A 24,228-nucleotide genomic window follows, 5' to 3' on the forward strand; every position below is an offset into this window, starting at 1 on the left:
TTACTTACACCGTTTCTTTTAAAAGAAACTAGACTCAATAAGCTTCAATTTCATATTTTATTCAATCTCTAACTCATTTTTTACTATTTTTGGTGTATTTTCAAAGTCGCACTGCTGCTGCTGTCCAAAACTATTTTAGTAAGAAAATGATAACAACTAAATTTACCACACCTTCCTTTCTTTCAATTAGAAATCCATACATTTATAAACATATATCATTATTCACCAAATTAGCACAACAACAGTTCACAATGCTTATGGACTTACCATTCATGGATTTCATATTAATTTAAGTTTCTGTACATACCTGTACCGATCCTTACCATTTCATACATATACATAATGCCGTTGCATCTTCGATGTCTCGCACACTATGTACCATACTCAATACCTCGCACACTAAGTGTTGTTCTGGATGTTTCGCACACTAAGTGCCATCCTCGATACTTTGCACACTAAGTGCCACATATATATAGCCAAAGCTATCTCAAATCACCAAGTGCCACTTTTAGTCGAAGTTATTTCAAACCGCACACTAAGTGTCATTTTAGCCGATAAGTCGTTAATTATAACAGTAATCACGTATAGACAATTTATACAATATCAAGCATTAAAAGCATAAATTTAACAATGCTTAATACATACGAACTTACTTCGATCGTCAAAATGTTGAAATGGATCGACTAGTCTGAAACTCTGTTTTTCCCTCGATATAGACTCGTACGAGGCTTAACTTGATCTAATCAATCAAATTCAGCTATTTCAATTCATATTCTATTCATTTTAACTCAATTTCATATTTTGGTAAAATTACTATTTTATCCCTACACCTTTAACCTTTTTACAATTTAGTCCCTAAGCTCGTAAAATGCAAATTTAGTCAATTTCATCATAGCCCAAGCTATCCGAATTTCATATATGCTGATATCAGCCCATATGTTTCATTTATTCAGACTTTTACCACACAATTTATTATATTTCACAATTTAGTCCAAAATTGACTTTTTTGCTAAAATTCACTTAACAAAACTCAATAATCTACCATCAAAGATTTATTTTCTATCATTAAACATCAAGATACTCAAATATTCAACAATAGCATCATCCAAATACTTTAACAATTTTGAAATCGGAGGTATGGGCTAAGCTAGAACACAAAGCAACGATCTCAAAAACATAAAAATTATTAAAAACAGAGACGAAATGGACTTACATGCATGAACAACCATGGCCGAACCTTCAAAGCTTTGAGAACATTATTTTCTTTCTCACATTCAGCTATTGATGAAGATGATAGCATGTAATTTGGCTTTTGTTTTATTTTATTTTATTATAATTACCAAATACCATATTTAACCTTAATATACATTAATAATTTCCATTATACCAAGCCATGGAATTCCACTATCAAAAATAATGGAATAATTACCATTTAAGGACTCCCACTATTTAATTTCATAGCCATTTAATATCTTTAACTTATAGAACACAACTTTTACGCTTTGCGCGATTTAGTCCTTTTTGCTTAATTAACTATCAAAACAATAAAATTTTTCAACGAAACTTTAATACCATCTTATTGCCACTCTGTAAATATTTATAAAAATATTTACAACTCAATTTATAGAAATAAGGTCTCGATACCTCATTTTCTAAACCCACTTGACTTTAGGGTCATACCATTTGAACTTAATAAATCGCTTATAAAACAAAAACCACAATATCAAAAACCTTTTCTAAACTCACAATTAGCTCGTAAATATTAAAAATAATATTTAAAAACCTACTCGTCTAATTTGGTGGCCCCAAAGCCACTGTTTCAATTAACCCTAAAAATATATAAAAATATCATAATATAAAACATTTTTTTATTCACCACTCTGTTTATTTATGCATTATATTAATCAAATCTAATTGTAGTTATACTAATTACAAGAGAGTGTTCTTATCTATGATTCTAATACCAATCTACCGTAGTCAGAAGAGACAGGTTCAAATAGTCAAAGATTCGGCTTCCTACACTACAGATATGAAGGTTTTCGGCTTTTGAAAAAAAAAAGAAAAAAGGGTTCAGCTATAGTAAGATTCAGCTTTTGGAAAATAATGAAGAAAGGAAAATAAGGGAAGAGATAGAGAGAAGAGTATGGGTTCGGCTATGGGTAAAAGAAAAGATGAAAGAAAAAGAAAAGGAAAAATATGAATGAAAGAGAGGGGAGAAGGGAAATAATATTTGTCAAGGGAAAAATTAAAAAGAACCTAGACCTAGCCGAATTGCCTATACTTAAGACCCTTGGCCGGCCAACTCTTGCCCCTCAAGAGTCCAACATTCGGCCAACACCAAGTCCTTGATCCACCCCTAAATTTTCTCCCAATAGCATCCTTATCCACCCCTTGCGCCACTTCAGCATGCTGCCAGGAGAGTCCGTATCAGACTCCAACTCATTTTCCACACGTGCATCAAAAACCCAAGCCTTCCGTGCGCGAGGTGTGACTCGAACCGAGACTCAAACCCCAGACCTCCGTCCGCCCTTGCGCCTACGCCCGTGCTATTGGCCACTGCACCACGCTTCTTTCCTTATTAATATACGGTCACAATTTATTATAAACCTTACCTGCTGAAGCTTTGGTCCGCTTAAAAATAAAAAGGGAATTTCGCCTTCCGCGCAACTCGAACCTACGCCATTGTGGAACTCCTAGCACCCTACTGCTAGTGCACCACAAGCGTCCTTCTAGCATAACTCAGTCGCAACTATTCTTAAACCTTACTTTAGCGCAACCTGGCTTCTACAATAAAAACAAGCCTTTGCGTGCACCAACCCTCGAACCTAGGCAATATACCACAGTCCCAGTGCCTCTGCCACTAGACCGAGCTTCCTTTTGTGTTACCTTTTAACCCCAACTATAAATAAGGCTTCCCTGTGTCTTTCCCTGATATAAAAAAAAATAAAACACTTTTGCACATGCTAGGAGTCGAACCCCAAGTCTCCTTCCCACTACCTAGCATGCTAACCACTGGGCCAAGTACACTTCTTCATGTCCAATCTTGCCTAATTTATTTTATAAGCCTTATGCCCAGATTCCCTCTATGAGGCAAAAATTAAAACATTTTTTTTCCTAGAGTTTAAACACCAAAACAACAATACTTTTATAAATATATATATATTTTTTCCTATCTAATAATAATAATTATAATAATAATAATTTTATAAATATATCTAATAATAAAAATTTCAAATATAATAATACAGTAAATAATAATAATAATTTTCATAACAATTTTTCAAACATACATACAGTAATATTTTTCTAATAATAATAATTTTATCTCATAATACTAATTAAAATTTCATAAAAATTTAAAATATCCATAATAATAAATACAATAAAAATTTTTTAGTAGTAATTTAATTCAAAATTTTTTTCTTAAACGATAATATTTAAAACTTCTTAATTATTCAGGTTTTCTTCTATCCGAATCCCAGACTCAAAGCCCAACTCTTCTAGGCCCCAAATTCAGGGTGTTACAACCTTTAGATATATTATTAAATTGACAATTCATAAATGATTTAACTTGCGTCTAATGGATATTGTTATAACCTTTTATGAATCGCTATATAGTAAAGTTTATATTAAAATCCTTGAAGACTTTAAAATGCTAGAAGCATATTGAAATTCTCGAAATTTTTCATTTATATGAATTGAAATAATTTAACATATGTGGTAAATTTGACTTAGTCAATAGTAGATGAAAGAGGATTATAAAATGATCCAAAATACATATTTGTATTTTTATAGAATGATCATGATTAAAGTTTGCTATGATTATTGTTGAAATTCCTGAAGCGATCAAAATATGTTTCCCCAAAATTTTCCCTCACTCATGATTTTCAAAAGAATGGTAGTATAAATGCTTAGTAATACATTCAAATAGTCATTTGAAAAACTAGTATTCAAGATTGAATACATAGAATATGAGAAAGTATGTTATATTTTCATGAGGGGGAGTAAATACACGTTGTACTCTTTTCCCCTTAACCAAGGTTTTGTCCCATTGGGTTTTCCTGGTAAGGTTTTTAATGAGGCAGCATATTATGCGTATTATAGATCGTGTACTCTTTTTCCTTCATTAGGTTTTTATCCCATAGGGTTTTTCCTAATAAGGTTTTAATGAGGCACATTATCTACCAATGGACATCCAAGGGGGAGTGTTATGAATATCTTATTAAGTGGATGTCCATTATGATCAAGATAAAGTTTTAATGTACTTTAAATTCTAATAGTTATTAGAATTAGATCTCTACTTCTTTTATACTTCTTATGCCTATAAATAGAGACTCTGATGAAGTATTGTAATCACCCATTCGATTAATAAAGCACATTCTCCGTTGCTTTCATATTTTCTTTGTTCTTTATTCTCTCAATCTCTCTTTATTTTCTCCATCTCTCTTTATTTTATAACATATATATCCATTTATTCAAATTTTATATATAAGCAACTTATCATTTTTAATATGTTCACATTAAAATGTAATATATTACTATAGATTTAATTTTTATTTGTTATAAATTGCATAATATATAAAAATAACATAACATAACAAAATATAATAAATATTAAATTTTAGGAAACGAGTTGGGTTAGGCCCTTGAATGCTTGATCCCGAACCCAACCTATATCTTAAACATGCCTAATTTTTTGTCCAAGCTCATTTTCAGATCTATATTTTTGTCAAAAGCCTCTCAAATTTCGGGTAGACCTTCGGGCTTAGGCAAATAGCCCAACCCTTGAACAAGTATAGTTTATACTAATAAGTGCGTAATTTCTCAATTTATTTGTGATATTTCTCCTATTAAATTATGTAATTTACGTTCTTAATTATATTATTTATACTTATGTTTTATTCATTATTGATTTAGGAAATAATTGGAGAAAAATGAGCTTAAAGTTTATTTTTGGCAAGTTTTTGGATATTGGACTTCCAACACAACACAAGTTCAATTTTTTGCCATAACTTGAGCTATAGAAATCTATTTTGGGAACATAATACACCGATTCAAAGAGAATTAAAAGATCTAGCTAAAGTTATTTCATGAATCAAGCCCAAAAATGTCAAAAAGGTTCCCAAAAATGACCTGAAAGTTTGACGCAAAAATTGCCAAGAAACCTAGAAACTTTTGTTTTATTTAATTAAGAGCACTTTAAAATTTTCTCTGTTAAATTATTCTTGTCCTATAAATAGACATTATTAGGTTAAAATTTGGATATACTTAGACATAGCCATTCTTTGTAACCCCTAAACCCGACCTAGACGTTAGACCCGAATTTAAAAGATTACATTGGCCATCGAAATGGCATAGCAGAATTATCGGAGTTTTTTTAAAGTAGTTGTTTAGAACATTTGGTTTTCTTTCTGAACAAAACTTAGCGGGTTTCAATATGATGATGATGATTTAGTTTCAAAACTAGTTGTTATAGTGATTAATTTCTAAAAAGTGATTGCCAATTTAAATATTTTTCAAAACCTATTTAAATAGTAATGCAACGGAATAGTGATACTCAACATATTTCTAATGAAAAAAAAAATTTATGCCTAAATAATTAAAATCCATATTTTAGCATACTAAAATCAAATTAAATGACATTCATGCTATAAAACTCGTGGTCGAGTTTATGGGTTCCACTATTCGAAACTAGAGTATTTATCGATCTTTTGATGAGAATTTAGAGATTATTGACGATAATTCAACAGTTAGTAGAATAACGAGTTTATTCATGAATTAACTTTGATTTGAGTTTTCAAGAGATTAATTTCCAGCAAAGGATGTAAATTTTTATGGAAAGGAAAGGGAGAAATAAAAGAAAAAGAAGAATTTAAAGAGAGAGAGAAAATCTTCTATTTAGGTTTGAAGAGGAATTAAAATCAATGTATAATTAAGAAAATAGATTAAATGCCTAGGGTTCAGAAATTTAGAGGGGCTGGATGACAAGTATCCCTTTTTAAAGAAAATAAAATGGAAAATGGGGTTAATGGGGTGTCTTGAACTAAGATACAAAAGAGGAGTAGCTACTTAACCATTTAAGTTATTACCCACTCTTAACATGTTTTTACAACATTTAATATATATTCTAGGGTGATTTTCATTCTAGTTTGTTGAAAAATTAAAACAGAGAAATGAGAGAGGAGTGAATAAAACCTAGATTCTTTAGGGAGTATACTAAGCTAACCATCGAGATTAAGGTTCATTTCTTTGTTAATTATACTTATAAACCTATTTATTTTGGGCTATTACATGTTTATTAAAGAAATAAATTAAAATTATCACTAGTCTTTGTAGATAAGATCTTACTTGCTACTTTCTAGTAATTTTATAATTTCAAGTAGGTTTTATTTTGTAGGTCTCTCTAAACTAACATATATATAATAATTTTCATTGAGTTGATATCATGAATTAATTAATTAGGTGAAATTACAAAAATAAATACAATAAAATTATAGGTTAATAGTATAAAAGCTGTCGAAGAATTTCAAAACAAAATCAATTAAGCCTCTCCCAACTTTTTGCACTCAATTGAGTCACTGAATTGACAATTTTGACCAATGAAACCCTTTGATCAACATTAACCATTAGAAATTAACGATAATATTGACATGGTTGCTAAAAATCATTGTGTCATGCCACATCAAATAAATAAAGAAAAATTCATTTTTTCAAAAAATAAAAAATATTTTTAAAATTAATTTAAAAATTAAGTTCAAAATAAACCTAAATAAATAGATGTCCATGTCCATTTGAGTGTACTCATGAATTTGTTTCAGTTAATTCTAAAATTATAAAAAAATTTAAAATTTATAAAAAATCATTAAAATTATAAAATTATTAAAATATTTAAAATTATAAAATATCAAAGAAGGTCCCATTTATTTATGAAAAATTAAATTGGAAACGTTACTTGATTTTTTTTCATTTATGAAAATTTATAATATCAGTTAATTTTTCATGGAAAATTGATACCTTCCTTTTATAACAATTATTCCATGCGATTATATCATTAAATTATTTTTATAAAATTTAATGATATTTTATAATTTAGTAAATTTTTTTATAATTTTAGAACAATTTCAGCAAACGAGTGACTAGATTCAAATGCATTTGGGCAACCGTTTATTTAAATTCATTTTGAACTTGAATTTTTTCAAAATATATTTATTTTTGAAAAAAATAATTTTTTTGCTGATGTGGCAATGCCAAATTAGCATTCGTTGGTTGACTTAGTGTCAGCATTGTCATTAATTTCTAACAATCAACATTAATCAAAGGATTTTACTAGTCAAAATTGTTCCTTCAAAGATTCAATTAAATGCAAAAAAAAAAATTGAAAGAAATATAATTTTATTTTTGAAATTCTTCAAAACCTTTTTTACCAATAAACCTAAAATCAGTTAAATTCAGTATAATTAACAACAGCCTTCTAAATCTAGTATATTATTATTTTTAAGAATTCATTTACACTGTATTGCTGCAATATTAATACAAAAACATATAAATTTAATTTTAAAGTATATATTAATATAAAATAAACTTTTCAACATGTTTTAAGCATTCAAGTCACATTTAGATCAACATTTTCTATACTCAAATATAACACGTTATGATTCAACTCAAAAGATTTTAATTTATAATGTATATATATGATAAATTTTAAAATTATACATGAATTTTGATTTGGTGTAATTATACATATATAATTTTTATAAATGAAACTTTCATTTTACTTAATTGTACACATTTAATAAAATAAATATACCATATAAATTATATAAACATAAAATGGTTTTGAGATTTTTGGTGGTAAAGTTTAGTTAAATATAAATAAATTTATAACATATTGAGATGAAAACTAAATCTTTTGTATTGAAATGGCCTACATCAATTTATTACTTTTGTAAAAGAAATCAAAATATAACTTCTTTTTTCATTTTAACAAAAAAAAAAAACCCTTGGGCCATTTTGAATTCACCCTGTCTACACACATAGATGGCATAATATCTCAATATTTCCTATACTAACTAAATTAATGGCAATCACATATTACAACTTCAGTTTCTTTTATTTAACAACTTTATTCAATAATATAAATGCGAATTAATGATTTTCAATTGGCAAAGGCTTATTGTATTAAAATAATTTTGTATACTAATAACAAGTGGATGAATTTAATATTTGATACATTATCTTGGTATGTTTAGAGGATGATATAGTAATTCCATATGAAAATGTCAATTAACACCACAACATACATTATATAAAATTAAAATTTTCAAACTTTTATTAAACAAATCTTAAACTTTGTAACTATAATATTAAAATAAAGTTGTAAATAATAATTTAATGATTAAATATGCAATTTATTCTTTGGGATATAAGAAGCTATGTTTTTAAATTTTCGAAATATACAATTTAAATGAAATGATGAAAGTTTAAGTATTAGTTAAAAACTACATGCCAAATTACATAGTTTAAATATAATAAACTTACTTGCAAATGTTCAAAGAATTATTTTCCATTGATGTCACAATCACTTTCCTTTGAATGTGGAGTTAGAAACTGAAGTATCTCTTCTGGAGGTTCAACCTAAATAATAAATATATATCAAATTTTAGTTTTAGGCTTTATAACATACCTAGAAAAAGCTTTATTTCTTTTAATTATGAAACAAATGTAACAATCAATACTTACCTCTGAAAGCACACAGTCAATATGTGATGTATAGTTGCATTCTTCGCAATAATAAATGTCATGCTCTGGATTTCTTTGTGTTTCACATGTATCACAATAGTATTCTTCAGAACTATCTTCAGTCACTATAGTTGTGAGTACAAGTGGATGCAAATGACGTTTGTGCTTGACGATAGATGGTAGTGGAATGCATTCAAGATGTATGTAAAACCCACACTTGCGGCAGTTGAACAATGTATCCTTACAAGCTAGACCACATTCAGTACATAGGGGAGACTCATCACCGAAAAAGCCTTTCCCCAAATGTAGAAGATGGTGATCGGCATGGAAATTATGTTTTATCTTACGAAATTGATACTTAGCACATGAATAGTGCATGGAGATGTCGCATTGTGGACAACTAAAAACTAGGTGCTCAACATAATCACCGCAAGCTTCGCATATCTCTCGTTGGTTGGGTATGAATGGAAATGTGTGAAGAGGATGTGGGTGGAACAAGCTCTGAACTTCCATCAGCATGTGCTTGAGACAGGATTCATGTACAAAGAATTCTAAACAATGAGTGCAAGCATATATTATACCACAAAGGCGTTGTCTACATGCCATGCAATTCAAATCCAAGTATGGATGGCTTTGTAAAATCCCGATCTTGCATCGTGTAATTTGATGGATGTGACTAAAATGGTTGACTATGGTTTTGATACTCCTTTCTTTTGGGGTTTCATCTTTTGAAGTAGCACATCTACTGTCAAGGTTGAAAGAACAAAGTTTACAGCAATAACGAGAACCAATACATAGTTCTTCACATCTGTCACACACAAATATTGTTTCTTTATCATCATCATCATCATCATCACCACCACTTGGTATCAACGCATGAGGATGGAAAGAAACTCTTAGCATCTGACAAAAAAAAATAGAGATAAAGATAATTTATTGTTTCATTTTGAAATTTTATATATATTATTTCAATTCTAAACATTGTCAGATTGTAATATGAGTAGTATATAAATAATATTTGAGACTGAAACAATAAATTATTACATAAATACTAACCATCTCCAATCTCAAACTTCCCTTATCAAAGTTCTCTTCCATTCTTTGAGCATCTAAAAGTATCTCTTCCAGAGGTTCAAGTACCTAAGCACAAATGTTTAGTTTCATACTTAGTACCAAATAGAACAAACTCATTCTAATAAGTTTAAGATAATTAATAACATTGGTTCGCTGTGCTTTAAAACTTACTAAATATTTGTGCCTTTTTTTCACAATACATATTTCTATTGTGAGTTAAAGTACTACTATTTTAGTTATTGTGGCTGTCTTACCTCGGAAAGGACACAATCAATATGCGCAATATAATTGCATTCCACACAATAATAAACATGAATTTCTGGATTTCTTTCTGTCTCACACATATCGCAATAATAATCTTCTGAATTATCTTCAGCAAAAGGACTTACAAGTGCAAGTGAATGCAAGTGACGTTTATGCTCAAAACTAGACGGTAGTGGTATACATTTAGGATGTACATTGAAATCACACTTTCTGCAACTGAAAAGGGAGTCATTGTAATTTTTACGACCACATGCACAACAAGATATCCCTTTGATAATGCTCTTCCCCAATTGTAGAAGATTGTGAGGATGACAACTATGCTTTGTAGCACGAGTTCGATACTTGGCACATGAAACGTGCAAGTCAACATCGCATTTATTACAATAAAAGCTGAAACCATTAACTTTCTTCCTACAAGCATAACATCGAACTTCTCCCCCTGCATTAAAGAAAGGTCGAGGGTGAAGAATATGGTGAGGGTGAAACAGACTACTTTGAACTTGCATCGGCAAGTCATTCATACATGATTCGTGTATGATAAATTTACAAGGAAGGCACATGAAAGTCTGTGTATCTTGGAGCTTCCATTTACATGCCACGCACTTCAACTTATTTGGCTCCCATATGTTTTCAATCATATCTTCTCCAAACTCGGTCATTGGCGAAACCTTGCAACGGGTCAGTTGATGTGGGTGGCAGAAATGGAGAGTTCGGGTCCTTTGGAGATCCTCATCATCACGTTTTTCTATCTTATTCTCATCATTTATAATAGCTTTAGCGCATCTAAAATCGATGTTGAAATCACAGTACATGCACCTGTAACTGATGTAACTAAACAACAATCTGCTACATGCATCACACACAATTACGTCTATCAATTTGAATTTGAGTGGATGGGGGTGAAAAGCATCTTTTTGTATTAGAGGTGGCATTTCAGCACATACTTTGTGCATCGCAAAATTGTCTTCTTCAGAAATATAAGCTGGACCGTTAATGACATCCAGGCACCCGACGCATTCAATCTCCCCATCCGCCTCCCTAAAGCTGAGCTTACCGGAGTAGGCAAAATGTTGGATCTCCATTTTAGAGGATCGAATCAAAGAAATAATAACAATAATTGAGAGAAAGAGAGGATTAATTGTAAGTTGTAATTTTTGGTGAAATATTTTTAGTTTTTTTACGATTTATTTTTCCTTTAATGAAAAGGATCTACGATTGCTTTTAATTTAATTTTGGAATCCCAAAAGCCAAAACCATGAAGATTGACTTCAAATATACTTTCCTTTCTAAATTTATTTTTTTATGACAAGCTTGAGGATTAATTTAATTTTAAACCTATATATAATATAATGTACAAGAAATTAAAATATATTGTAATTTAAAACAAAGTTATAATGATATATAACACAAAAAAAATCTTCAAATGGATCTATTTTAATTCATTTTTAATTTATATTAAATTTTTATTATCATTTTAATTTTATATTTACATGAACGTCAATATAATAAAATTAATATAATTCGTATGGGGACAAATTCTCTACATTAATGTATTTATCATGTTTATTTATTTCTTACTTTTAATGGTATCTATAATGGGTATAAAGATTTTAATTCAAAGCTAACAATAATTGGTATAAATAACATTAGATTGTTTTTCTTAATTAGCAATATAAAATTTATCATTAAGAAAAAAGAAATTTTGGCATAAAGTCTTGTTTGAGCAAATAGAGGTACCTCTCTTGCATTTTAATCAAAGCATAAAGTTATTCTTCCAAGCTTCACTCAAAGCAAGATGCTTTAATAAATAAAAATAATATGTTGTATTTTATACATATGATATTATAATGGTTCTTTCAGAGTTGGTGCGAATTCAATGAGTAAAATTTCAAAATATATACAATAAAATCATTAATTTTAAAGTATCTCAACTTTTTCAAAAATTAATTAAATCTTTATATATTTTTTTATGCGATTGAGTCCTAAACGTCAAAATACATACTAAGATGAAAAAGCTTTATTTCTTTTCATTATGAAAGAAATGTAGCAATCAGTACTTACCTTTGATAGCACACAGTCAATATGTGAAATATAGTTGCATTCTTTGCAATAATAAATGTTATCTTCTGGATTTTGTGTTTTACTATGTATCACAATAATATTTTTCAGAATCATCTTCAATTACATACATATAATAAAAGTGCTATAATATACTTATAAAAAATTATGGTGAAAAATATGAACATAACTTATTTATGTGTCTATGCTATATATTATAAAATATGTTACTTATTTATAAAAAAAATTCTAAAATTATGACAAAAATTTTATATTATTTATAAGAAGTTTTATAAAATTATTGATCACTTTATAATTTTTTTTATTTTTAACTTAATTTATTGGTTATAAAAAGATTATAGCCTAGTATAAGACTTTTTCCAAGTTAGGCTTATATAAGTTTTTAGAATCAAAGCTACAAATTGTTTGCTCCATAAACACAAATCTTATGTGGTAAATACTAGTTATGCACTTACAAAAGATTTTCTTGTACCATATTGCGGGGTATGATACCATTTGAGAGAATGAAACTAAACACAAGCACTAGAGACAACTCACGAACTCTTTAATTTGATACATTTAAAACTTCGAAATGTGGTTGAAAGGATTTTTTTGTTCTAAAAAATGATTTTTTATAGTAACAACATCACCTAAGTATAGGACAAAAAACAAAAACAAATTTGGATCGTACTAGTAGGTTGCATACCTCATGACTTCATTAAAGTGGAATTAGGATTATCCATATTTTGAAGAGTACATGGAAGAATGAGATCTTGATAATCTTAATGATACATATTCATATTTAGATAATGAAAATTTTGATCAAGGACTATCAAATGATGATAATGAGTATATGTTAAAAGTTAAAGAGGGAATAACCCAACAAGAACACTAGAGCAATTAGATAAGATGGCATATGATGTTTATTTTTCTTGCATTTTTATTAGTATCATATTATTAATTACATTCTTAGACTAACATTGTCACACCCCAAAATAGGGCCTAGAAGTTGCAAGGGTAAAATGAGAATTTTATCTCTAGTGTGCTCAGGAATTTCGTAGCATGGTAAACCAAAAATATTTTTGTCTATGACTTTTTCAAAATCAAATCAAATTTTAAAAATATTGCTAAAAAGTCTTTCAATTTTGAGGTAAGGACTGTTTTGAAATGGGGTTTTAAACTAGGAGTACTAAAAGGAAAAATAACCCAAAATTTCAAAATTCAACCTAATTCACCCCCCCCACATGCAGTTTTCACGAAAGTTTTCTTTCCTTTCACTTGTGTTCTTGTCCCTTTGCATTCCCAAGCCCCAATCACTCAATTTTGATTTCCAAACTTTATGTTTTTATATCTATCATCACCCAAGCCATAAATCTCCATAGAATTTTAAGAAAAACATCTAAGAACACCATAGATTTCTCCATTGTTGAATTATTGGGTTTTTCAAATTTTTGATCAAACGTTAGATTTTTCATCAACTAAGGTAACGATTCGATTCTTTTACTAGTTTTTGATTTTTTTTATCCTTTAAAATGAGCTTTTAACCATTAAATTGTATGTTTTAAATAAAAGCCGAAAATTGGGTCATTAATGGTGGATTTCATGATTTTGGGTAAAAATGTAGTTTCAAAGTGTTTTTCGCTTTGCTTTAGTGAGATTAGAAGGTTTTTAAACTTACTTTGAAGTTTCATTAAAGATTTCTAAGGTTTTAATGAATTTTCGTGAAAATTGTCATGACATATCGAAAAATTTCAGTACCATGAATTGGGTAGTTTTGCATGGTTTACAGGTTGAGAATCAGTCTTAGATGAATAATTAGATGAATAGAATCAGTTTTAGGTAAAAAGGTCAAGTATAGGTCGAGATATTAGAATTTTAATTTTGTTATGTTGAAGGCTTTGGTTTCAAAAGAATCTAGCTTAGGCTCGTGGATTTTATTGAATTAGGAGAGTCTTTGTAACGCCCCCACACCCGAGACCGTCGCCGGAGTCGAGTATGAGGTGTTACTAAGCTTAGTTTAACATTTTTAGAACTTTGAATTATTTGTTTCTACATTCACAGCTTTTAAGCTACTTGCGTCACAGTCACAAGAAAAATCATATCTCGAGTTAAAAAACTCGAAATTAAGATCCGTAAATTTTCCCTGAATCTAGACTCATAAAACTATCTACTAATTTTTTTCTAGAATTTTTGGTTGGGCCAACTAGTACAGTTTATTAGTTAAAGTTACCCCTGTTTCAAGACTCGACTCGTCTGACCTCTGTTTACTACGAACCACATTTCTCTCTGTACAAAATTCATATGACTATGAGGTTTGTTTATACTAAAACTAGACTCAATAAGGATTCTGAGGATATAAAATACACCACCTAATTATATCTTTACAATTTATGGTGAATTTCTAAAGTAGGAACAGGGGATTCAGAAACTGCTATGACTCTGTTTCACTAAAATTAAAATATCTTCTAACATATACTTCCTTTACTTGTTTCATTTGTTTCATGTGAAACTAGACATAATAAGCTTCAATTTGATATGTATTTCACCACCAAATTCAATCTCTATGATTTTTAGTAAATTTTCAAACTCGCGTTAGTATTGCTGCTGTATTCTGTTTATGGTAAATTTCATCCTTTTTATGAGTTTTTATGCACTAAGTATCTTAATAGTTTTCCTTAACATCAAACATAATCTAAACTAACCATTTTCATAATTTATCATTATCAAGCATTTCCTCAACCATTTCACAACCATACCATAAGATCATTTACACAAAATGGGTATATTGCTATACATGCCATACTTAAATTTACAAGCCATTTACCAAAAATCTTCGGATAGTGTGGTGAGCCTTCGACCTATCCCGACTCTGAAATGGCTTGTCCAAAACTACAATGAGTAAGAAGGAGGAGTAAGCATAAATGCTTAGTAAGTTCATATGCAAATAATAAGTAACATAACAAACAGTTATACCAATCAACATTAGCATACATCACTAAAACACATATCACATTTTAATCATTCTTCATCATCTTATTACCTTATCGTGGTTGTATCAATACTCAACCCGAGGGTTAAATACATACCTGTCCAAAATATCCATTTCATATCACTTACCAATACGTCTCTTTACATCTCAAATTTTCCTCCATTTGAGTAGAACTTTACCCGTTGAACACATCGGAATATAATTCGGATACATGGATAACTTGCACATAAGTGCCACATATTCAATCAAGCAATCATGTAACCCGCCCATAAGCGAACTCGGACTCAACTCAACGAGCTCGGGCGTTCGCATCCATAAGTGAACTCGGACTCAACTCAACGAGTTCGGATGCCTAGTTACATCTCACGAACTCGGACTCAACTCAACGAGTTCGGACATTCGCATCCATAAGTGAACTCGGACTCAACTCAACGAGTTCGGATGCTCAACCATCCTAGTGACATGTCACTTGTATCCTAATCTATTTCTAAGGTTCAAACGGGCTTTTTCCTCGAACACTTATCCTTGCCGTCTTCCGTAGAATGCCGAAATCAATACTCGGTAACAATTATATTTAACAAGTAGTTCACATAATTTACATATTATTTGAAATTAACCACAAAGCATACATTTCATAATAAAATTCAGCATAACACATAATTAATATCAATAACTTAAAATAACAATTATGCTACATTATTTACACATGAACTTACCTTGGTACCAAAATACAAAGATTTTGCAATTTAGTCCACAATCTTTTCTTTTCCTCGATTGAGGTCGATTCCACGTCTTTCTTGATCTAAAATAACACATTTAGCTTATTTAATACTCACATTATCGAATTAATCCTTAACTCAAATTTTGGCAAAATTACAATTTTACCCCTAAACTTTTGCATATTTACATTTTTGCCCCTAGGCTCGGGATTAAACTTTATTCCTTATTCTTATGTTTTAAAACATGCTGATCACTTTTCTCTTCTATGGCAACATCAAATTCTCACTCTAACATGTACTTGTGACTATTAGGTATTTTTACCGATTAAGCCCTTTACTCGTTTTTGCTTAAAATCGAGTAGTACAAGTTGTCTAACATAATTTAAAACTTCATATTCTATCATAAAACATTAAAATACACAAATTTCACCTATGGGTATTTTTCCAAATATAAACCCTAGGTTAAATTATTGCTAACATAAGCTTTATCGAGTTACCGAGATCTCAAAAACGTAAAATCATTAAAAGCGGGCTTGGAATCACTTACTATGGAGCTTGGAAGCTTGAAACAAACCCTAGCTATGGAGAACCCTTGAAATTTCGGCCTAATGAAGAAGATGGACAAAATTGGCTTTTAATTTTGTTTTTAATTCATTTTAATAACTAAATGACCAAAATACCCTTACTACTAAACTTTCCAAAAATTCCTTCCATGTCCTAATTTTGTCCATGAAATTAAAATTGGTAAAATTGCTATTTAAGACCTCCTCATTAATATTCCAAAACAATTTCATACTAAAACTTCTAGAATGCAAGTTTTGCAACTTATTCGATTTAGTCCCTACTTTCAATTTAAGCACTTTAGGCATAGAATTTCATCACGAAATTTTCACACAATCATGAAATCATATCATAAACATCAAAATCATTGTAAAATAATTATTTCTATCTCGGATTTGTGGTCACGAAACCACTATTCGATTAAGCCCTAATTTAGGATATTACAACTCTCCCCTTTTAAAGATTTTCGTCCTCGAAAATCTTACCTAAAACAGTGTGGGTATTGGTTTCTCATAGTTTCTTCAGTTTCCCATGTTGTCTCTTCTACCCCATGCTTTTGCCACAACACTTTCACAAGTGCAACACTTTTATTTCTTAGTTGTTTGACTTCTCGAGCTAAAATCTTAATCGGTTCTTCTTCATAAGTCATATCGTCGCAGTTCAATTTCGCCGGTGAAATTATATGTGAAGGATCCGAACGATACCGACGTAACATAGATCGTGAAACACATCATGAATCTTTTCTAATTGGTGGTAAAGCTAGCCGATATGCTACCGGTCTAACTTTTTCAATTATTTCATACGGTCCAATAAAACGCGGACTTAACTTGCCCTTTCGTCCAAATCTAAGGACTTTCTTCCATGGAGACACTTTCAAAAATACCTTATCACCAACTTGAAACTCAATGTCCTTTCGCTTTAGGTCTGCATAAGATTTACATCTATCTCAAGCGACTTTCAAACAATCTCGAATTATCTTCACTTTTCTTGATTTCTTTTATTAAATCAACTCCATAAATCGATTTTCCTTGAGTTCAGTCCAATACAAAGGCGTTCGACACTTGCGACCATACAATGCTTCATAAGGTGCCATTTTCAAGCTCGTCGATAGCTATTGTTGTAAGCAAATTCTACCAACGGCAAATATCTTTCCCAACTTCCTTGAAATTCCAATACACAACATCCGAGCATGTCTTCAAGAATCAATTACTCTCTCGATTGTCCATCGGTTTGTGGATGAAAAGCAAGATCGAAATTTAACCCATACCTAACGCGTCTTGCAACTTTTGCCAAAACCGCGAGGTAAACCTTGGATCTCTATCTGAAATAATCGATAATGGTATTCCGTGTAATCTAACAATTTCTTTAATATATAGTTCAGCCAACTTGTTAAGAGAATAATTCAATGCGTCTTTGGGATAAAATGAGCCGACTTAGTTAATCATCAACTATTACCCGGATGGCATCTTTCTTTCCGAGTCAATGGCAATCTGAAACAAAATCCATAGTAATCGATCCCATTTCCATTTAGGAACCATAATAGGCTGGAGTAATCCGAAGGTACTTGGTGTTCACTTTCACCGTTGACAAATTAAGCATTTGGACACAAACTCGATATATCTCTTTTCATTCCATTCCACCAATACATTTTCTTCAAGTCATTATACATTTTCGTACTACCCGGATGAATCGAGAAATAACCACTATGTGCTTCCTGTAGGATCTTTTGAATCAATTCCTCATTCTTGATACACAAATCCGATCTTTAAACATTAGGCACCCATCGAACCAATTCAAATCGATCCCGTGTCGACTTCACACTTTTTTCTTTTGGCTAGCAAATCTTGATCATTTTTCCGAGTTTCGAAATCTCTTGTAAAACATTGGTTTTGCTCTTAACTCTGCTAGAATCGAACCATCACTTGACACTTTCAACCGAGTGTTCATAACTCTCAAAGCAAACAACAACTTTCGCTCAAAGCATCAAGAACCACATTCGCTTTTCCGGATGATAATCAATAACAAGCTCGTAATCTTTCAACAACTCCAACCATCTTCGTTGTCTCAAATTCAAGTCTTTTGTGACATCAAGTACTTAAGACTTTTGTGGTCGGTATATACCGACATTTTCACCATACAAATAATGTCGCCAAATTTTCAAAGCAAACACCACCGCAGACCAATTCCAAATCGTGAGTAGGATAATTCCTCTCATGAGGTTTTAACGCCTCAAGCATATGCCACCACTTTTCCTTCTTGCATGAGCACACACCCCAAACCATTTAGAGAAGCATCACTATACACCACAAATTCTTTACGATTCGGCTGTACTAACACTGGTGCCTCTGTTAATAACTTTTTCAATTCTTCAAAACTCATTGACATTCTTCCGTCCATTCAAATTTAACATCCTTTCGAGTAATCTAGTTATAAGAGCAGCAATTATAGAAAATCCATTTACAAACCGCCGATAATACCCAGCTAGCCCCAAGAAACTTCTAACTTCGATTCGTTTTTGGTGGTTTCCAATCAACAATGGCTGAAATTTTACTAGGATCAACCCGTATACCATCACCAAACAATATGACCCAAAATCCAACTTCCCGAGCCAAAATTCACTTTTACTAAACTTAGCATACAAATGCTTATCTCTCAAAGTTTGCAAAACTATCCTCAAATGCTCAAGATGTTCATCTCATCTTTTGAATAAATTAAAGTATCATCTATAAACACCACAACAAATTTGTCCAAGTATGGCGAAATATGCGATTCATTAAATCCATAAACACAATAGGAGCATTTGTCAATCCGAATGGCATAACTAAAAATTCATAATGACCATACCTTGTTCTAAAAGCGTTTTAGGTACATCCGACTCCTTTACCCAGATTGGTAATACCCAGATCTCAAGTCAATCTTTGAAAACCATGTCGCTCCTTTTAGCTGATCAAACAAATCATCAATTCTCGGCAACGGATACTTGTTTTTGATTGTCACCTTGTTTAACTGTCGATAATCAACACATAATCTCATAGAACCATCCTTCTTTTTCACAAATAACACGGGAGCACCCCAAGGTGAAAAACTCGGTCTCACAAAGCCTTTATCAGTCAACTCTTGCAACTGTGACTTTAATTCTTTCAACTCTGTTGGTGCCATTCTATATGGAGCAATCGAGATCGGAGCTGTTCCTTATCAAATCAATACCAAATTCTACTTCCCCGATCGAGGCAAACCCGCAATTCTTCCGAAATACGTCCAAAATTCACACACAACCCAGTCTTGATTCAACTTTCTTTTCAACTTCTTTTGTATTAATTACATATGCCAAATAAGCTTCATAACCCTTTCTCGGATATCTTTGAGCCGACATTGAAGAAATCACACTAGGCAATGCCTCGATTTATCCGATTCAACCCGCAGAGTTTCACCATTTCCACACTTTAATTCTATAACCTTTTCTTTGCAATTTACTATAGCATCATGCAATGTCAACCAATCCATACCCAAAATAACATCAAATTCATCAAACGGCAACAACATCAAGTCGGCCGGAAAGTAATGATCCCGAATCATTAAAGGACATTTCTTACATACTTTATCAACAAATCACACATTTGCCTAACGGATTCGACACTCTAATCATAAATTCAGATTCTCAACGGTATATTCATACTAGACACCAATTTCATGCACACATATGAATGAGTAGAACCGGATCAATCAAAGCAATAACATTAACATTATAGAGAGAAATGTACGGTAATCACATCGGTGAGAAAGCATCTTCACGCTTTAATAGCATAAGTTCTAGCCGGAGCCCTTCCTTCAGTCTAACCGGTGCATCCTCGCTACATTCTTCTTGCTTGTTTCACTTCCAACTTTTCTCGGATACCTTCCCTCGAGTCTGCACCACTAGCTTTTACATTCGAAAATTTTCTTTCTCGGCTCTCTGGGCTCTCTAATAAAATGATCTGGAGAACCACATCGAAAACATTCATTTGCTCTGCACGGACCAAAATGATTTCTACCACACCGCTGGCACTCGGGTTTAACAAATATCGTATTTCCCACATTAGCCGCAGAAGTAGTCTGAGATTTAGGACCTACATTTCGCTTCTTAAAATTTCCATATGATTGCCCAGCTGAAACTTGGGAACGAGGATTCATATTTCTTGACTTTCCGGTTTTTGTGAGGGTGCATTACTCATTGGTCTTTTCTTCCAATTTCGTGTTTGATTCTACCTTTTCTTTTCCTTCATAATTCTTCACCTTGCAAGCTCGATCGACAAGTACCACCATTTCTTTTAGTTCAAGGATCCCAACAAATACCTTAATGTCTTCGTTAAGCCCGTCTTCAAATCGTCGGCACATCTTGGCTTCAGAGGAACATATTCCCCGCATACTTACTTAATCGAACAAACTCTCTTTCATATTCGAGACTGTCATATTACCTTGCTTCACTCAAGAAACTCTTTACATTTCGATCAATAAATCTTTCACTAATATATTTCTTCCAAACTCTTCTTGAAAGAATTCCCGTGTTACCCTCTCTTTCGGTACCACCGAAATCAAAGTCTTCCACCAATTATAGGTGAATCTCTCAACAAAGATGTAGCACATTTCAAACATTCTTCGGTGTACAAGATAATTCATCAAATACCGGATAGAATTTTCAAGCCAGAACTCTGCTTTCTCTGCATCATCATCAATATTTGCTCTAAATTCTTCAGCCCCTTGTTTACGAATTCTATCAACGGGGGTTCTGTGAAATTTTATCATATCCACTCCTTGAGGCATTGGAGGCATAGGTTGAGGAATTGGGGGAGGTGGGGGAGGTCGTACATTTGGGTTCGTACGAACGAACTCAGTGTACCATGCACTCATCATTTGGAGAAAGGCTTCCCGATCCCTTTCCCCTCCTCCCTGACCAACAGTAGGGGGTGGGTTTTCAGTCGGCGCTGCTCCATCAGCCGGAGCTAGCGCATTACTCTGTACGTCATCTGCCACAGCTGGATCGGGATCCATTTACTATATAAAAAAAATTTCATTTAAAAAGGTCAGAAGTCGTCACACTATCACAATTCATACATATGGCATGTATAGCAAAATCCGTACATACAACACGTAGTCCGAGAACCGACTAAACCTGCTCTGATACCACTAAATGTAACGCCCCACACCCGAGACCGTCATGGGTCGAGTATGAGGTGTTACTAAGCTTAGTTTAACATTTTAGAACTTTGAATTATTTGTTTCTACATTCACAGCTTTTAAGCTACTTGCGTCACAGTCACAAGAAAATCATATCTCGAGTTAAAAACTCGAAATTAAGATCCGTAAATTTTCCTGAATCTAGACTCATAAAACTATCTACTAATTTTTTCTAGAATTTTGGTTGGGCCAACTAGTACAGTTTATTAGTTAAAGTTACCCCTGTTTCAAGACTCGACTCGTCTGACCTCTGTTTACTACGAACCACATTTCTCTCTGTACAAAATTCATATGACTATGAGGTTTGTTTATACTAAAACTAGACTCAATAAGGATTCTGAGGATATAAAATACACCACCTAATTATATCTTTACAATTTATGGTGAATTTATAAAGTAGGAACAGGGATTCAGAAACTGCTATGACTCTGTTTCACTAAAATTAAAATATCTTCTAACATATACTTCCTTTACTTGTTTCATTTGTTTCATGTGAAACTAGACATAATAAGCTTCAATTTGATATGTATTTCACCACCAAATTCAATCTCTATGATTTTAGTAAATTTTCAAACTCGCGTTAGTATTGCTGCGGTATTCTGTTTATGGTAAATTTCATCCTTTTATGAGTTTTTATGCACTAAGTATCTTAATAGTTTTCCTTAACATCAAACATAATCTAAACTAACCATTTTCATAATTTATCATTATCAAGCATTTCCTCAACCATTTCACAACCATACCATAAGATCATTTACACAAAATGGGTATATTGCTATACATGCCATACTTAAATTTACAAGCCATTTACCAAAAATCTTCTGGATAGTGTGACTGAGCCTTCGACCTATCCCGACTCCTGAGCTGGCTTGTCCAAAACTACAATGAGTAAGAAGGAGGGAGTAAGCATAAATGCTTAGTAAGTTCATATGCAAATAATAAGTAACATAACAAACAGTTATACCAGTCAACATTAGCATACATCACTAAAACACATATCACATTTTTAATCATTCTTCATCATCTTATTACCTTATCGTGGTTGTATCAATACTCAACCCGAGGGTTAAATACATACCTGTCCAAAATATCCATTTCATATCACTTACCAATACGTCTCTTTACATCTCAAATTTTCCTCCATTTGAGTAGAACTTTACCCGTTGAACACATCGAATATAATTCGGATACATGGATAACTTGCACATAAGTGCCACATATTCAATCAAGCAATCATGTAACCCGCCCATAAGCGAACTCGGACTCAACTCAACGAGCTCGGGCGTTCGCATCCATAAGTGAACTCGGACTCAACTCAACGAGTTCGGATGCCTAGTTACATCTCACGAACTCGGACTCAACTCAACGAGTTCGGACATTCGCATCCATAAGTGAACTCGGACTCAACTCAACGAGTTCGGATGCTCAACCATCCTAGTGACATGTCACTTGTATCCTAATCTATTTCTAAGGTTCAAACGGGCTTTTCCTCGAACACTTATCCTTGCCGTCTTCCGTAGAATGCCAAATCAATACTCAGTAACAATTATATTTAACAAGTAGTTCACATAATTTACATATTATTTGAAATTAACCACAAAGCATACATTTCATAATAAAATTCAGCATAACACATAATTAATATCAATAACTTAAAATAACAATTATGCTACATTATTTACACATGAACTTACCTTGGTACCAAAATACAAAGATTTTGCAATTTAGTCCACAATCTTTTCTTTTCCTCGATTGAGGTCGATTCCACGTCTTTCTTGATCTAAAATAACACATTTAGCTTATTTAATACTCACATTATCGAATTAATCCTTAACTCAAATTTTGGCAAAATTACAATTTTACCCCTAAACTTTTGCATATTTACATTTTTGCCCCTAGGCTCGGGATTAAACTTTATTCCTTATTCTTATGTTTTAAAACATGCTGATCACTTTTCTCTTCTATGGCAACATCAAATTCTCACTCTAACATGTACTTGTGACTATTAGGTATTTTTACCGATTAAGCCCTTTTACTCGTTTTTGCTTAAAATCGAGTAGTACAAGTTGTCTAACATAATTTAAAACTTCATATTCTATCATAAAACATTAAAATACACAAATTTCACCTATGGGTATTTTTCCAAATATAAACCCTAGGTTAAATTATTGCTAACATAAGCTTTATCGAGTTACCGAGATCTCAAAAACGTAAAAATCATTAAAAACGGGGCTTGAAATCACTTACTATGGAGCTTGGAAGCTTGAAACAAACCCTAGCTATGGAGAACCCTTGAAATTTCGGCCTAATGAAGAAGATGGACAAAAATTGGCTTTTAATTTTGTTTTTAATTCATTTTAATAACTAAATGACCAAAATACCCTTACTACTAAACTTTCCAAAAATTCCTTCCATGTCCTAATTTTGTCCATGAAATTAAAATTGGTAAAATTGCTATTTAAGACCTCCTCATTAATATTCCAAAACAATTTCATACTAAAAACTTCTAGAATGCAAGTTTTGCAACTTATTCGATTTAGTCCCTACTTTCAATTTAAGCACTTTAGGCATAGAATTTCATCACGAAATTTTCACACAATCATGCAATCA

General features: G+C 31.8%; 1 protein-coding gene and 1 long non-coding RNA gene across 2 annotated transcripts; both read right to left on the reverse strand.

The window, feature by feature from the left end:
* Positions 1-8,402: 8,402 nt before the first annotated feature.
* Positions 8,403-11,159, reverse strand: LOC108471373 (uncharacterized). The gene is made up of 4 exons (XM_017773004.2): positions 10,068-11,159; positions 9,796-9,879; positions 8,740-9,642; positions 8,403-8,634 (listed from the first exon to the last, which is right to left on the reverse strand). Exons 1-4 carry the CDS (start codon positions 11,157-11,159, stop codon positions 8,557-8,559), a joined length of 2,157 nt encoding a protein of 718 aa, XP_017628493.1. The 3' UTR covers positions 8,403-8,556.
* Positions 11,160-22,318: 11,159 nt separating this feature from the next.
* Positions 22,319-23,988, reverse strand: LOC128283548 (uncharacterized). Its single transcript, XR_008273913.1, has 3 exons — positions 23,866-23,988; positions 23,313-23,398; positions 22,319-22,497 (listed from the first exon to the last, which is right to left on the reverse strand). It is a non-coding gene; the product is annotated as an uncharacterized LOC128283548 (long non-coding RNA).
* Between the last annotated feature and the right edge of the window lie 240 nt (positions 23,989-24,228).

This window comes from Gossypium arboreum, chromosome 11 (assembly GCF_025698485.1).
Source record: "Gossypium arboreum isolate Shixiya-1 chromosome 11, ASM2569848v2, whole genome shotgun sequence".
Classification (NCBI taxonomy): Eukaryota; Viridiplantae; Streptophyta; class Magnoliopsida; order Malvales; family Malvaceae; genus Gossypium; species Gossypium arboreum.